Source organism: Mastigoproctus giganteus, chromosome 8 (genome assembly GCF_048544385.1).
Source record: "Mastigoproctus giganteus isolate SK-2022 chromosome 8, ASM4854438v1, whole genome shotgun sequence".
Lineage (NCBI taxonomy): Eukaryota > Metazoa > Arthropoda > Arachnida > Uropygi > Thelyphonidae > Mastigoproctus > Mastigoproctus giganteus.
Genome location: NC_143582.1, coordinates 143,223,076 through 143,241,217, shown reverse-complemented (window position 1 = coordinate 143,241,217; position 18,142 = coordinate 143,223,076). Strand labels below are relative to the sequence as shown.

The 18,142-nt window shown below is 34.1% G+C and overlaps 1 protein-coding gene across 2 annotated transcripts in view; it reads right to left on the bottom strand.

Moving 5' to 3' along the window:
- The window catches only part of LOC150081878 (ubiquitin-like protein 7), an 84,924-nt gene that overhangs the window by 40,842 nt on the left and 25,940 nt on the right, over positions 1-18,142 (bottom strand). For both annotated transcript variants that reach the window (XM_090379786.1, XM_090379787.1), the window contains exons 3-4: positions 17,554-17,633; positions 8,603-8,684 (exon numbers count right to left, since the gene is read on the bottom strand). In XM_090379786.1, coding sequence (XP_090235912.1) covers positions 8,603-8,684; positions 17,554-17,633 — 162 coding nt within the window. The remainder of the gene's footprint in view (positions 1-8,602; positions 8,685-17,553; positions 17,634-18,142) is intronic.

Below are 18,142 nucleotides of genomic sequence, written 5' to 3'. Positions count from 1 at the left end.
TAAACCTTAGTGGGACAAATGAAATGATCTGTTAGCTTGCCAAATAACAAACATGGGTAAGTTGGAAATATATGATAACTTTGCATTCTAGCTGAACAAAATGTATTAATTTGAAATTTGTTAAAATATAATTTACAAAATATTATTTGATAATAGAGAGCTATTAAGTACTCAATAATTCCTATATTCTATTATATTGTGAAATCAACAGGAATTACCTTTATTTTTGATATAGGATTGCTTCTATTTCAACCAACTCTCCCAGTCCAACGCATTAAAAATGAATTGTAATGATGATATAAAACTTATAAAAATTATTAAACATCTTTCCCACTGTCAGAACAACAGTAAATCAAACCCCACAATCTCAATATTGAGCACTCAACACAACCCCGATTTTCAACCACTGTACCTCTGCCAGTAAGGAAAATATTACATCTATCAATGTTAAATTTAAAAATTTTTAAATTTAGATAGTCTAAAAAGCTTAGCTGCATATGGAGGATTTTCTCTTCTTTCCTTAAGTCGGACTAAAACTTTTCAAAATTTCGAATTGTTGAATCAATTTCTTAATGCTTTTAAATATTCTTCCTCTCAGATTTCATACAACAGAGATAAATGAATTAACCAGAAGATTCATAAATAGGGGTTATCTCTTTAGCCTCTATAAATAAAGTTAAAGCATTAGCACGGGAAAAAAAAATAAACAATAACAACTTCGCAACACACATTGTACGAAAATCAGAATTGGACAAAAAACATTTCACTACCATCCCATATGTCGTGCATTGGTACAATAAAGTTAATCAAATATGCAAGGGTACCGACATAAAAATTATAGCCAAACCCATGAACAAATTATATAAATTTTTTAGAAATCAACTGTTAAACACTACAATCCAATTACAACATGACCTCGTATACAGCATCACATGTAAAAACTGCAACACGGTTTATGTAGGATCTACCATGAGGGTGGCACAGTTTTGAGCAAAACAACATGAAGCTTCAGTTCGGGCTAGTCGATCAAATGCTTCAGAACTTTCATTTCATGCAATAAATGAACAACATTCATTTGGCATTAAGGAAATAAAAATTATAAATATTCAACATAACTACTATAAATTACATATTGCGGAAACCCTAGAGATGAAGTTACGTAAAAATTCACTTAATATCCATAGACCATTCTTATTATCAGATGATTGGTCATTTATATGCATGCGTGAAGAACAAAAATTACTACATAAGACAAAGGCTTCTGGTTGATTTTTGCGTTGCTCTCATTCCTGTGAATATGTAGTTTCAAAAAGTTTTAGTCCAACTTAAGGAAAGAAGAGAAAATGCTCCATATGCAGCTAAGCTTTTTAGACTATCTAAATTTAAAAATTTTTAAATTTAATGTTGATAGATGTAATATTTTCCTTACTGGCAGAGGTATGGTGGTTGAAAACCAGGGTTGTATTGAGCACTCACTATTGAGACTGTGGGGTTTGATTCACTGTTGTTCTGACAGTGGGGAAGATGTTTAATAATTTTTATAAGTTTTATATCGTCATTAAAGAGTTGGTTGAAATAGAAGCAAACCTATATCAAAAATAAAAGTAATCCCGGTTGATTTCACAAAATATTATGTATATTAGAAGCTACTTTGCTTCCTTCTTTGAAGGCAACAATAAAGTAAATTATGACTAATTAAAACTGGAGATTATATTAAGAGTGTAAACATGAAAAACAATAAATTACAAACTAACTGCTGCTTGGTAGAGTAGGAAAGGAAGTGTAAGATGATGTGCAAGAGACTGAGAGGAAAGGGAGGGTTAGGGAATATAAGCATAGTACCTATTGTCTATCTGCCCACATTTAAAAACTATTCCAGTGGACAGAGTTTCGTGAAATTTTATATTTGTTCATATAGAAAAATTTGTATTCCAACTTTCATTAAAATTATACATATATAAATCAGGAAATCAATTGTATGGAAAAAATAAATCATAGATTAAATATAGTTTTAATACAGTATTATTAGATTTAGATAGTCCATGCATGATTCGCATTGTTGTTATACAAGTCTCATGAATGTAGTGTTGCTTGTGAAGAGAGATATGTACAGGGTGGGTGGGAAGTCATTCACTATTTTTAAATTGTTATATTCGGTAAAGTAATGCATGTACTGGAATTAACTGTATGTTGTTTTATTGTGTCTTGTATGCCATTACTTATGCTGTTTTCATTTTTTAGATCCCTGTGAAATCACAATAGAAATGGCCAGTGTACTATCCATTGAGGAAAGAGCTAAAATTTCCACCAGGTATGCGGTGTGGCAGTCAGTTGTCCAAGTGCAACGGAGGTTGAGGAGTCAACATAGCAGGCATGCCGTTTTGGATCCAAAAACAATCAAAAACTGTCACAAAAAGTTATTCATGACTGGTAGAGTAGAAAGGAACTGGAAAGTTGCTGGAGAGGCCTTCATCCTGTAGTGGATTAATAATGGCTGATGATGATGGTAAAGTAGTGGACAGCAAGAGATCCAGTAGACCTTCGACATCAAGGTCTAAGGAAAATGTGAATCAACTGAAAGAGATTTTCGATTGAAGCCCTTCGAAATCCGAAGGGCAGGCCTCAAGAGAGAGTGGTTTAATGCATCATGCTGTGCGTGTTGTTCTCCATAAAGACTTACAATATCGACCATGGAAACCACATTATGTGCAACAATTGTTCAACGTGTTGAATTTTGTGAAATGATGCTTGCATGGGAGGAAGATTTTCCAAACCTGTTCAAAAACTTTCTTTGGACAGATGAGGCTGTATTTCATGTAGGGGGGGTTCATTAATTGACATTATTATTATTAGCCATATAGTGCAAGGAAGCTTGAGGCTTATGCTGCACCAGCCAAAAAAAAATTTCCGAGTTACCCTGAGAGAGAGAGAGAGGAATCACCAAGAAAGAGAAGAATGATGATATCCAGCTCCTGGGTATGCCAAGCCCAAGATGTGAGTCCCTGGGATTAATAACAGTCATTATTGGGCAGATAAAGATCCCCAGGAGACGGCTAAAAGAATGCAGAACAAGCCGAAAGTGACAGTATGGTGCAGTATAACTTCTCACATCATTGGACCATATCTGATACGCAACACCATGAACAATACTTAGAAATGTCGCAAAATTTTGTGGCCTACAATTTCTGCATGGAGAAATGCTCAAGAGTTGATGTTTATGCAAGACGGTGCTCCCCCCGCATTTTGCCTTGACTGTTAAGGAGTGGTTCAATGAGCATTTCCCAGGACACTGGATAGGCCGTCGGGGACCCACAGAATGGCCTGCATGAAATTCAAACCTAACCCCATGTGATTACTTTTTATGTGGGTGGGCCAAGGAAGAAGTGTATAGGAGTAAACCTAAGAATACTGATGAACTTGAAAACAAGTTCCATCAGGTCATATCCGGTGTTCCTGTCCAATTCTTAAGGAGGGCTGCAGAAAATGTACCTGCCCGTTTAAAAAATGTGTGGAAAATGCTGGAGGTCTCATCGAATTGTAACTTTCAGGGAACTAATGGCAAACAATAAGCTACAAATCAGAAAAAAAAATGTGTAGTGCTATTTTTTATAACATTTTTAGCATTATAGCCATAGTAGCTTATGTGCCATTAAACTCCCATAACAATAACATTTTTAAAATAGGGAGTGACTTCCCACTCACCCTGTATATGGAGAGAAAAGAGACTTAAAAAAAAAAAAAAACGAGTATGATAAATGGTTAAAGATATTAGCATCAGCATAGGCACATGATACAAGAAAGCAAGCTTACATAGCATCAACCAAAAAAAAAAAAAAAAAACCCCTTATTTTACCCATCCACTCGTCCAAATGCTTATCAAGTTCTGCCTTGAATCTATTTAAGCTATCAACTTCTACGACAGATGGAAGTTTGTTCCAGCAATCAACCACCCGCTGGCTAAAGGCAAATTTCTGCACATCTATCCTACATCAGTCTTTCCTCAATCTGAATTTATACCCTCTCAGGTGATTATTCTGAGCAAGAGAAAGAATCCCATCGGCATTGAGCATGCTCAAACCATTCAAGACTTTATACACCTCAATCAGTATATGGGAAAAGAGTAATAAACATTAAACATGTAATTAAACTGAAGAGCTAAATTTCAAGAACATAAAACTATAGATTTTTATTAAGTGTTCTATAAAGTTATAACCTTAATAATTAATTCTTAAGGAGATAACTACATTTACTTTTCACTTCAGTTAATCACAGAAAAAAAAATTAAATTAATTTTTGAAAAAAATCTAATGCATCTGAAATGTAATGCACTGCATACATTACCTAACTTGTAATGGAAGTATGTTGTCGGATGTTTAGACATTACTTAACAAGAAAGAGTTCAATTGATATTGCATTTTCAGTGTGTTTTGTTGATCCCAGAAAAGCTTTTAAGATCAATCATGGCTACCCCTCCCCACCAACCACAGAAATCTATTAAAAAAAATGGAAGTATGCTTTGCATGTTACTCTAGAAAGAAAAGTCGGTTCAAGGTCAAATTTTCAACCTATGTTCTTGGTTCTTGAAAAAATTTCGGGTCCAGTTCCACAGCCCTCACCACCGCATCCCTCAAAAATCATCATAAAAGAAAGTATGTTTTCTCAATAACTGACAAGAAAAATACAGTCTGCTATCAAATTTTTAACATATATTCTGTTGGCCCCAGGATGGTTCTAAGTTCAATTCTCATTTCATAGCATTCCCACCCCAGCTCCCCTACAGAAATATTACTCTAAATTTGGAAAAAGAAGCTCTGATCCATGTCAGAATCTCAATACTTATTTAGAAAATCTTAGGAATCATTGTAACAAATTTTCATGTCAACTGTGAATTATTAACTATCTACTAAAGCCCCTGAAATGTAACACACTGCATACATTAACTAACTGTTGATGTATTATGTTGGCAATGGCAAGTTTAGTGTCATGGGAGGGGTTACTATTCAAGTAAAAACATTCAACATGTGATCCATGTGCATCTAAGATGACCATTCATAGATGTTAACTGAAATTTACCATAACTGAAGCCAGTATTTGGTATTGATATGTTTATTATTGGCACAAAGGCTACTGTGAACATATTGTGCCTATCAGATCACATGTTATGCAATTTTTCTATATTAGTGAGATTAGGTGTGCTAATCTCATTCAGTTCAAGATAAATTTATACGATCTCCAGTGATGTGATATGAATAAGTTCTTGTACTTTGGATATAGAGCTAAAAACATTCTGCCATTCCTTCCAATAAAGTGTGCAGTCCAGTATATGTTTTATTGTAAAATCAGTATTGCATGTAGTACATTACGGTGCATTTTTTCCTGTAAGTAGTGTTGTGTAAAGCATGTGTGCCCTATACATAGTCTGCCTAATATAACTTCTTGTCCACTTCACCAAGAGCTGAAATGCCACAGAGACGGTTGCTTTTTGATTGCATTAATTCATTTAATGGGTGTTCATTTCATATATTCTGCCATTTTAATTACCATATCTGTCATATATAGATTCTGTAGTACATTGTGGTGCATTTTCTGTAAGTACAGTCAGTCCTCGTATAGCACGATAGTTGTGTTTCTACAAACCCTCGTGCAATGCAAAATCGTGCAATATAAATAAACAGGTCCTATGAGAAAAATAGGGTTAGGTGCCAATCACCCAAGATTGAACGCACATTTGTAACCAAATCATTACCATACACAATAAATAATCATAATAAAATACTTACGTATTTTATTACGACTGTTACGTAATAAAATATTGCTAATGCATTTGCTTCTATCATAAGCAAACTTTTTCTTTGTTTGATTTTCTATCCAAACAGATGACAGTCGTTCCATCTCTTCTAATTCTTTGTGTCTTGATCTAATGGATTTTATTACACTTTGAGTTGTTCCTGCTATGAAAGTTTTTATTTTCTCTGCCTTCTTTCTAATTCTCGGCATTGCCTCATTTAGGCCTGTAGCATGTGTAATATCATATGGTCTTTCATTTCGCTCAAAGTGTTTCACGATTTCATATTGTTTCTCTAACAGAGGCGGACTGGCCATAAGCCTTACCAGGGAAATCCAGGTGGGCCAGAGGCCAGAAGTGTGATTTTGGCCATAAACGCCAGTATGAGGCTGATACGAATTTTTCTCGGTAAGAATTTTTGATCCAGTCCGCCTCTGCCTATCGATATTGCTTTTCTTTTTCTCTCTGAACCTGTAGTGTCTTCACCAAGATACTTCCTCTTCACACCTTTTAAGTATTTTACTCATTTTTAGGGAATAAAGCACAATTACAAAATGAGGAGGCACGCTTGACACACATAAACAAAGCTGCATGCGTGTAGAAACTGAATAAACAACACCATAAATGCAGAGACACACCATTAACACCTTACTAGCTCACATTTTACTAAAGCACATTTCTGGGGGTTACTACCATAAAACAATAAAAACAATTTCCAAATGGGTTTCTGTTAGTAGAATCTGTTATAAACGAGTAGTGAACTCGATCTAATTGCATTTGCAATAATACCAATAGCTGGAATTGTGTGGGTTTTTACGTTATTATGGTGAAATGCGTTTCCCCTTCACTGACATAAAAAACAAATACCTTTTCAGAATCTTCTCTTCATTGCTATCGTATTGCGTTCAGTTTGGGGTGATTCCGCATTCGACTGCCATTTCTTGTAAACACAAAGGCGAACTGTGCATAAGCGAATTTGGTTTGTGTTATTTACGATATCGTTCCCCTATTTATAAATCATGTATGATCGAATTCGTGTAGTGTAAACACGTGTTATACGAGGACTGACTGTAGTGGTGTAAAAAACACGTGTTATACGAGGACTGACTGTAGTGGTGTAAAAGTGGTGTGTTATTTTCATGATTGTGATGTAATAGTGGTTTTGCTGAGCCTTAGAAAGTTTATTTTTAATTTCGCTCAACAGCAGATGACAGAACATCTTCTTAGCCTGTAAGGCTCATATTGCACTTAATCAGTGTAAATTATATGTTTTGGCTGTTTCACTATTTTCCATGCATCCAATGGCTTCAGATATTGCATATAATTCTGCAGACAGATTACTATATTCATCTGAAAGTGAGACTGAAGTTGTAAAGGAGGAATGCACAACAGCTGCTCCTACTGCAGAATCTTTTTTAGAGCCATCTATATACATTTGAGAAAGTTTAGCATCACCATGTGAATGTGGTTCATGTATCTGTCTAATTTAACTATTTGGTAAAGTCTCTTCTATACTATCAGAAGTAATCATCAAAACTTATAGGAGTGGACACCCATGAAAGATGTCTCAATCTCTCTCTCTCTCTCAGCCATCTAGATACAATTAAAAATTTGAGCAGATATACAACTAATCTTGGTATCCAAATGTCTTTTTTCCTCGTTTCATTTTTTGCTTTGGTCAGCCGGCTTGGTTAACAGAAATCTTACTCCTGCTATTATAATTATTATTTCTACTTCATAACATTTTTATGCAAAATTAATACTTTTTGTGCATTGCATTTTAACATTCTAATATATGTTTTGAGTTAATTGAAATTATAAAATAATTAAGTTTTGTTTTCATTCATTATTTCAAAGAAAACACTTTTAATTTCCTCACATACACATGTGACTGACATTGAGGCTATACACAGCTATGGCTAGGGAAATGACAATCAAAACCATCAAGGGGCAGATTACCTATGTAATGTAGGAGAATGGATTTTTGAAGAAAGGAGAAAGTGGAAAGGGAGGAATAAAGAAAAGATATTTATGCTAAAAATGACATACCTGTGTTATGAGTGGCAATAGTGTTAATTATGAAGGAAGAAAGGGAGAACTACTCACTGATCATTCCTAGAACAAAGTCATATGATTAATGCTGGTTACTACTAGCTCCTAAAAATATTCTGAAACCATCTCTACAAAAGAAGTGATCAGATCTTCTGAAAAAGTGTCTGCTTTTTGATAATGCCCAACCCCACAAATAGCTAATCTGATTGTGAATGTACTGACTAAATTTGGGTGGGATATTCTTTTCCCATCCTTGTTATAGTCCTGATTTGCCACCCTGTGACACTGGTTTATGTCAGGGAAAATGTATTTAGGAGGAAACCAGTTCACACTGATCTAATGATATATCATTTAATCATACATATATCTCTGAAATCTAGGTCAAATGATGAGGTAAAAAATACAGTTAACAACATCAATTGAAAGGTTTCTTCAAAACTGGAATAGGAAAAATCCTAGAATACTACAATTTTTTTTTTTCTGAAAGAAGAGCACCTTGAAATGTGATTAATTTCATTGTATTAACTGAAAAATTTTGAAAAAAAAGAAGTCCAGCTATTATTGAAAAATTTGTTGTTATTATCCGATACTTCATATTAACTTACTTTTCGCTTTTTTCTCAAAAATATCAAGCTGCATGCGATGTAACAGAACAACTGCACTTTTCTCCCCCTATGAGCAGAATTATCAGTCTGCAACATAACATACAATACCATACTAAAATATTACATAAATTTGCATATATTTTATAAGAAAAGAGCATACCAAGAGCAACTGGATCACTAGCTAATCCTGGTGTTGCAGCAATAATATTTTCTAAGGCTTCAGGTTTACTAAGTTGTTGTACCTTTAAAAAAGACAAAGGAATTTTATAGCACAAGAATACATTATATTACACTGTCCAGTTAAAACATTATAACCACCTACCAATCAGTGGATATATCCTCTTCTTGCCACCAGTACCACTGTCACACAGTGAAGCAAGGCCTCTATAAGGCCTCTGAATGCTACAGGAGATATGCTGCAAAACATTGCATTTGCAGATCTGCAACAATCCATGGTAGAGGATCCGAATGCCAGATCAGTCAATCCACATAATCTGTGATGCCAGTGAATTCAGCAGAGAAGGTAGCACCTGGAAGTCACTTTTGTGTTCGGCAAACCATTCTTGAATACTGGGAATGACAGGGTGCACTATCCTTTGTAACCACCTGTGAAGACAGTCACCATTAAAAGGATGTACCTGATTAGCCAAACTGAACAGATAATTTTTAACATTCAGAGTGCAATCTAGGAATATAAAGGCTCCAAGAAATTCCTAGGTTTGTTTGTTATTTGGTTTTTATGAGCATTAGCGATTAAGGCCATATTGCTCCGGGGATATGTGGTGGTCATTCCCTGACCTTTCCACATCCTCCATATTTGGTGGTCACGGGCTTGAACCCCGGTCTAATCAAGAAACATGTGCTACGCACTGCTGCTCCTGCCCACCTGGCTACAGAGGTGCCAAAATTCCTAGGAAAACAGCCACCATGTCAAAATACTGCTGCCACCTGCCTGTTTCAGTTGGACCAGAAAATCAGAATGATTCCTCTCCTCAGTTTGTCACTTTACCCTCCATCTACCATCCACACAGCACAGTATGAAATATAATTCACATAAAAGGCAATAATTTTTCCAGTCTTCAACAGTCCAATGATGCCATTCTTATGCAAACTTTGGTTGCTCATGGCAACCGATGGTGGTCGTGAGCATTGGTATCGTGACCAGATGCCTACCTGCAGGCCCGTACGGAGGATTCATTGGATCATGTTCTTGGAAACACCACTGGTTAAACACCATAGTCAGCCACTCCACCATTTCCATCTATTGACTCGCATAAGGTGGGACAGCCTATTTATTACGACCATCAATGAAGTGTGGGCACCCACCATTGGCCTAGTGAATGCTGTTTTGTTCACTTCCTTCTACTCCTGATAGGATCTTAACTACAGCACTTTGAAAACAGCCCACATGATTTGCAGTTTCCATAATACTGCCATCCTTAAACCAACACCTGATAATCATCCCTTTTTTGAAGTCTGTCATGTCAAATTCCTTGCCTATGTCAATCAAGTATTCTGTATGCAACAGCATGCCATGAACCTACAATATCACATTTACCAGTTTTTGTTGCAACGTGTACTATCAGGCAGGGAGAAACGGTTAACTGTTAAAATACAGCAGTGGTTGTAATGTTTTGACTGGACAGTGTATTTTAATAGTTACTTTGCTCAATAAGTTAACTAAAATATACTAAATATCACTGGTACACATTATGTGTCCCAAATCCTTCCTACTCCTTTCTTCTAACCCAAAATTATGAGTACATCCATTCTGTGATTTATTATGCTAATGACATAGTCTTCTACAAGTGGTGTTACCATAATACTTGGTTGCTTCCATTAACGTTCATCAGAAGTGCTACACTCTTACTGAATTCTCGTTGTATGACAAAGAACCTACTATAAACATCCCTAAGCAATTACAGGTGAATAAGGTATGACGTCAACCATGGAAAATGAATATGTCAATCAGTACAGTTGTCCTCACAGCATTACAAATCATTATGTCCATCTTTTAAAGTGTACACTGCAGACTATTAATATTTAAACTGAGTGGGCACTCTATTTCATGCTATCAACAACACCTCCTTAAATTAACTTTTAATATTAAAACATATTAAAATTATGTCACTATGAATAATCATTTCAACTTCAATCTGCATTGCTGACCATGTTTTGATTTGGAAAAGTTTATGCATTAAAAATCCACTTTGGTGTACAAATTTGGCCATGCACCTGCCCATGTGTAATTTTCCCCCAGAGAGTTTGGTTTCTGCTTCCATTTTGCTCACTCCACAATTCTATGGATTACAAGTGAAGTATCCCAGTAAAAAAAATTGTATAACAAGACTGTTGAAAATATGTATTGTCACTATTACCCAATAAGATTCTTATTCAGTATATACCTTTTAATTTGCTTCTCACCTTTTTCAACCAGAATGTGAAGTTTGTTCTTTTTTTTTTCCACGCCTACTGCAGGATTATCAGTCTGCAATGTACATTGCCATACTAAAATATTAGTCAGACATCCCACAACAGGCAAATTACTGACCTGAAATATAAATGGAATATTCCATCATTTATTGTTATATGACAGTGAGCTTACTGATAACACATACTGGGGCAGGTACCATACATCTATAATAAATAATTCACAGTGACAAGCAAAAGGCGGGCTAGAAAAAAAAAGTACCTGCCCTATCCAAATCCACTAATGGTCATGCTCATTTCCATACATTACTAAGCAGTAAGCCATTCCATTAGAATTCGGAAATAAGGAACCACATGCTGGATGTTGAATTCTAATGTTTTGAGGTTAAGAGTAAGTGCCAAGACAGTTAAAAGACAATAAAGCACTAGTACAGTCTGCAAATTGTATGTATTCTGTAGTCAGTTTGCACATTATGTGGAATTAAAAACTAAGGTTTCCATGAGGTAAAAATCACTAAACCCTTGCTCATAACAAACTAACTTAGACATGATGCAAAAAAAAATTTGCAAAACAGTTTCTCTATCCTCAGTTTCTCCAAATGAAATTCAGGCATTTCAACAAGACAGCAATCCTCAACAAGAAGGTCCTTCACAACCCTGATTGAGAATCACTTGTGATCATGGCATACCATGATAAATTAAAACAATCTATCTTATGTCTAGAAAGGAGAATGTAATAACAGTTAGGGATTTTGGTTATCTCAAAATTAAAATTTGAGACATGGTATCAAAATTTTACTTTTGAATAGATCATCACAAAATCCAAACCTTAGAAATAATTCTTAATTTTGCACAACCCTTTCTCATTTTAGTCCTTTTTAAAACGCTTGTTATTTCAAGTTGTTCCTAAAATGAAGTCCTGGCATACTTCACAGTCATTTTTTTTTTTTTTTAAAGAGAAATAGAAGCCATAACCCAAGGCAATCCCATGCACCTTCTGGCAAAATTCTGATGTTGTTGTTGTTTGGTTTTAAGGAGCATTAGCAACTAAGGCCATATTGCTCTGGAGATATGCAGTGGTCATTCTTTGACCTTTCCGCATCCTCCGTATTTGGTGGTCACGGGCTCGAACCCCGGTCTAATCAAGAAATGTGTGCTACGCACTGCTGCTCCTGCCCACCTGGCTACGGAGGCGCCACAAAATTCTGATACCCACTTTATTAACAGCACTATATACATACAAAGTGTCACAATAGTGTAAAATACAATTTTAAAAAAATAAATAAATACTCCACATTTAAATATTTGGAAATTTCTGTCTTTAAAAATATATTTTAAAATAAAATTACTGTAACAGTAAAAGTGGCATTTTATTTTCACAAAGTCCACAGAATCACTAATCAATCAAAAAAAAAATTTATTGTATTTGTCGGCTTATAAGATGCTGCGGCGTGGAAGACACACCCTAATTTTGGAACAGTAAATATAAGAAAAAAACCTTTTGAAAAAAAATGCATTGTTAATAAAATGGAAATTTAAAATTCTATAAAAATAAAACCCGAAAGGATTATTACTCTTATTATTTTAGTATTATTCGACTTCCGATTCATTACTGTCTTGATCATTATTATCCTCAACATAATCATCCTCTTCACTAGTATCATTAGTATCATTGTCACACTCATACAACAAATTTTCATACAATAAATTTGATTCAAGCATCCACCAGGACACTTGGACTACACTTTTACAAACCAATCCTTGATACAATCTTTATCTATCCATCCCTTCGTTTGAACAAGTACATGAATTCCATTTGGCAGTTATCTTTCGGTAAAGATTTTTCCTTTTGAAAATTAACATTGGCGGAAATTTGGTCCCATCAGCACAAGTTAAAACTGTGATGTAGTGTGTCTTTTCATGTCCAGTGGTTTTAATAGTGATAACTTTTTTCCCTCTCAGATTTATGATTTTATTGGATGGCATATCAAAAGTCAACGGAATTTCATTCATATTCCCGATTTGTTTAAGTTAGTAGTTGCTTTGTTTTCTAGCATTAATGTCAAATTTATGGAAATCTATTATTTTCTGTTCACACTCAGCAGGCATTCTCTGGGCTATTCTAGTTCTTGTGCATAAACTTAACCCGTTTCTTTTCATGAAGCGATAACACCAAGATTTAGTTTGTTTTAAAGTCGTGTAACTGTGTTTCCATGCTTCTACTATTATCATTTTAGTACTCACTACAATACCAGCAGAAATTCTCGACCTTCAAGTGGCACTTTCCCAACAGCATCATTGGCACACTGAGCTCCGCCGACATTGATTTTGATTTGTGGTCCAGTGATTCGGCCTATAGAAAAAAAAAAAAAAATGGAGAAAATCCATATTCACGTGCCATCAGAATTCCTGCAACTGTCATTAAAACTAATACTGACTCTAACTGAAAGATGTCCAGACTGGCTCAATCTGTTCAATCGGGTTATACCCCACATCGTATTCCATGTATGGCCCTAAATCATCAGTATCTCAGAAGAACCAGTTCAAATGCAATTATCTATAACTCAAAGCTATTTAGGTTAATTTTATGTTGGAGAAAGCAATGTATTCGCTGTGATCTATGTATTATATGGATCTTCTATGCTATGTACTATATGGATGTTCTATGTACTATATGGATGTTCTATGTATTCTATGCAGTTTTTATGTAAGTAAATATAATGTCTCCAATTAGATTCCTCTGGATGCCTGTAACAGTAATCATATCCTTGTAAAATTTTGTGAATAAAGAATTTTATTATTATTATTATACCCATGTTTCTAAGTTCCATTATCCAATACACAAGTTTTCTTCCAAATTTGGCCATTTAGTTGGAATTTTAAGAAGGTCGTGCTTTGTTTTATCAGCTTCTTGTAATAAAACTTCTGCTTCCTCCATTGATGAATCATCTTCTCAGTCTCCGAAATTTTGTTCTGCTGCTCTGTTCCCACATTCTTTGGCATACTGTACTACTTTCAGCTTAAATCCAATAGTAAATTTTGCCTTCTTGACACATCTGCCATTGATTAGGGCCTAAATGTATACCTGGAATTCACTTGTTACTCCAACAACAGCCTGGTAATTACTGAAAGTGTACTAACGTATAGTAGTTAACTATCCATTAACTACTTTACGTTAACTCTTGGTTTTGCACATATGCTGCAGTGCCACTTTCGGCTTCTAAGATGGAGTGCAATTTTTTAAGGTATTTATAAGGAAAAAAAGTGTGTCTTATAAGCCGATAAATACGGTACTTAGGATTATGAATGTGATTTATTTTTATTGTGAACATATCCTTATTAACTAAACAAAAAATAGTAATTTGAAATTCTGTATTGGAAATGCTACAAATTTAAAGGTTCCATTATGAAAACAGTTAAATTCATTCATTGAAAATGATTAAAAAGAAGAAAAAAAAATTGAATTACTACAATGGTGCTATTTTAATTGGCATTGGTAAAATATAATTTTCTTGTATAAAAACTAAAAACATTAAAAAAAAAAAAAACAGACCTGTGAGCATTTAAAGGAGCAAGTCAAATTCATTTGTGTGAAAATGATTTTAAAAAATTGAATTTTTATGATGGTGCTTTGGTAATTAGCATTGGCAAAATATAATTTTCTTGTAAAAAAATTTAAGAAAATATTAAAAAAACAGACCTTCTGTGGGCATTTAAAGGAGCTGTGCTACTGCCTTCAACTTTAAAGTACAGTCATCCCTCGATTTGTGCATTTTTTTTATTGCACGGTCAGGTATTTACTACCAAAATTTTAAATTGCGTGGCAAGTTTTGCTACCTGCACGATTTTTGTTTATGAAGCTTCAAGAATAGAAATGAAGAGCAGATTTTGAAAATTTATGTTTTTTACTTGATTGAAGATTTCACCGAAGTAGAAAAACATTTCACCATAATAACATAAAATCCCAGAGAATTCCAGCTGTTTGTATTATTGCAAATGCAATAAAATCAAGTTTACTACGAGTTTATAATTAGATTGCATTAACAGAAAATCCCAATACACTGGAAAGTGCAAATTGTTTTTATTATTTATGGTTGTGACCTCCAGAAATGTGCTTTAGAAAAATATCACAAAGGCATTCAAAACTGATTCTTATAATCAAACATAGCAATGAACAGTGGTGTGTTTGTCCAGTTATTTTTGAAACAACTTCCTCATTCAGGACCCCTTCATCAGTTATCCTACGTTAGGTGTTCAGACAGAATCTTTTTCTGGCTCATGCAATGTAAAGTGTTTTAATCGGTGAGCACTGCTTTTGCTGATTTAATATTTCTTGTCTGTATAAAGTGTGTGTTTAATTAGTGCCTAAAATGAAGAAAGCTACAACAAAAAAAATTTTTAATTTAGAGGAAAAATTAAAAACCATTAAGGAGTTAGAAAAGGTTTTGACATTGGCCAAGAAATACAGCATAAATGAATCTAGCATTCAACAAATTAGGGAAAATGTTGAGAAAATTAAAAGTTCAGTTATCTGTTCCACATCGTTCAGTTACCTGTTCCAAAGCTGCAAAAAAGCACTACAAAAGTGAGAAATCCTCTAATAGAGAAAACTGAAAAATTATTTTCTTTCTGGATAGACGATCTTAATCAAAAAGGAATGCCTCTTAGTTGAGATATTATTCATGCCAAAGCTCTGCAAATTTTTAATCATTTACAAGAAGAAGGAGCCAGTCCATCCAATTCAGATGTCTTTCAGGCCAGTAAGGGTTGATTTGAAAATTTTTAAAAATGTCAAAGACTTCACAAACTAAAATTAATGGGCAAAACAGCCCATTAATTTTAGTGTAGATATGGAAGCTGCTTCTTTGTATCCAAAAACTTTAAAGGATGTTACTGCAACTGAGGGCTCTCTAGCAAGTCAAGTGTTTAACGCTGATGAGACTGGTTTATTTTGGAAATGTATGCCAAGTCGAACAATCATTTCAAAAGAAGAAAAAACCACCCCAGGTTTCAAAGCTGCAAAAGGTAGGTTAACACTTTTGTTATGTGGCAATGCAGAGGGTAACTTTAAGTGTAAACCGCTTCTAATTTATATATCACAAAGTCCTCGTGCTTTTAAAGGAATATTCAAAAAGCTCCTTACCAGTTCATTGGAAATCAAACAAAAAAGCCTGGATGACAGCTAAAATTTTTGAGGATTGGTTTTTAAATTGCTTTTACATCCAAACAAAAAGATATTTGCCTGAAGAAGAACATAGTATTCAAAATCTTGCTCATTCTTGACAATGTGCCCAGTCATCCTGCACATTTGTCTGATCTGCACCCAAATGTGAAAGTTACCTTTCTCCCAACAAATACAAGTTTGTTAATTCAGCCAATGGACCAATGTGTTATAGCTTCCTTTAAACTTTATTACCTAAGAAGATCTTTTTTTTTTACAATTGGTAGAAGTTACTGATGGAATAGGCAGTCTTTCAATTCGATACTATTGGCAGAATAATAACATTCCAGATGCTGTAAAAAATAATGAATTCATGTTGGGCGAAGTTAAGAACTCAACAATGAATGCAGTGTGGAAAAAGCTGTGGCCACAAAGCTGCACTAAAGGAGACACGGTCAAAATGGCAGAGGTAGTTGAGATTGTGAGAATTGGCAAAATGATTAGCGGAAAGGGATTTGAAGAAATGGAACCAACAAATATCAGAGGTCATTGAATCTCATAGAGAACAATTATCAGTGGACAATATTTTTTCGCAACATGAAGAAGATAACAAAAATGGCAAAAATGATAAAAACGAAGAAGATAACAAAAATTACAAAAATAATAAAAATGAAGAAGATGCACACAAAAATTTGACCGCAAAGAGACTAGCTGAGTTTTTAAGACTTGCAAATCTTAATCCAGAATCAATATCCAGAGCCAAGAACCAAGAAGCTCTGGATATTGATCCTTATTTGGAGAGGAGGTTAAATTTTTGCAGAACTTTATCATTAGCTTTAGTCCTTATGAAGAAATTTATAGAGAAAAACAGCGTGTTTCTAAGCAAACAATTTTAACTAATTTTTTTCAAAAAGTGCTGGATACTGTTGCAAGTTTATCACAGGAAAACAGCAATGAATTTAGATTAAAAATCTAGACATAAGTATTAGCAAGTTTAATTTTATGGACATGTTTCTAATTTTTTTCTTTCCAAATGAAGACAATTTTTTCCACACTTTTTTTTTTGTGTACAGGTATGGAACCCCCATTATGTCATATAAACTGTTTCGCATTGCGCAGATTTGGACTGCATAGTGTTTCCCCAGAACATTATCCCCATGCAAATCAGGGGATGCTGTAGTTAATTATTCTATAATAAAAAAAAAACTATTACTGAAATAACCATTTAACTAACTCGGAAAAAAAAAATGTGGTCATTATAACAAGCAAAATCCTCAAGATAATCTTTCAACATTTAAAGAAGTTATATAAAAGTCATCCATCTTTATTTCTTTTTAACTCAACAAACATGTATACTTATACTAAAGACAATATAATGAGTAACTAACATGAGTAACTATCATGAATCTATATTATTAAATAAGATAAAATAGAAAAAAAATTATTTCTTATAAAGTCCAATGCTTTTTTAATTTTTATCAACTGATATGATCTAAATTAATAAAGAATCATCATCATACCATGTTTCGAAATGCCGGATTCAGCAAGGCAGTTCGCAGTGCAATCACAAGCTGTTGAATCTCTGCTTGGTTTAGTCCTTCTGCAAGCAAAAATATTTTTCAGACACTGAGTTGATGGGTCTAAATTAAAATTGTGAAAATTAAACTTTGCAAATAAACTTTTCATACCACATTTTAATATTCACAAAATAATAACCAAACTGATACTAATTACTTAAGTGTTAATTCTTTTTTTTTCTATATCATATACATTTGATATGATATATAAAAAAACGTAGAAATCTCTACATAAAGAGATATAACCGCGTAGTCATCAGTACTGTCCAATTTAAATACAGCCACCGTTGCGACTACTTTCAAAACAGGTGAATCACGAAAAAGTCAAAATTATTGACAACGTGATAGAAGAATAAACATGTTTGCATATCAGCACATGTTTACATATCAACATTAAAGAACATAACTGAAAAAAAATAAATAAATAAAATTTTGCAAGTGCAAGATTACAAACATTGATGAAGCATTGCTTGAATGGTTCACTATACAAAGTGCTGGATTTTCAACAGACTGTCCGAACTTGATGGCTGAA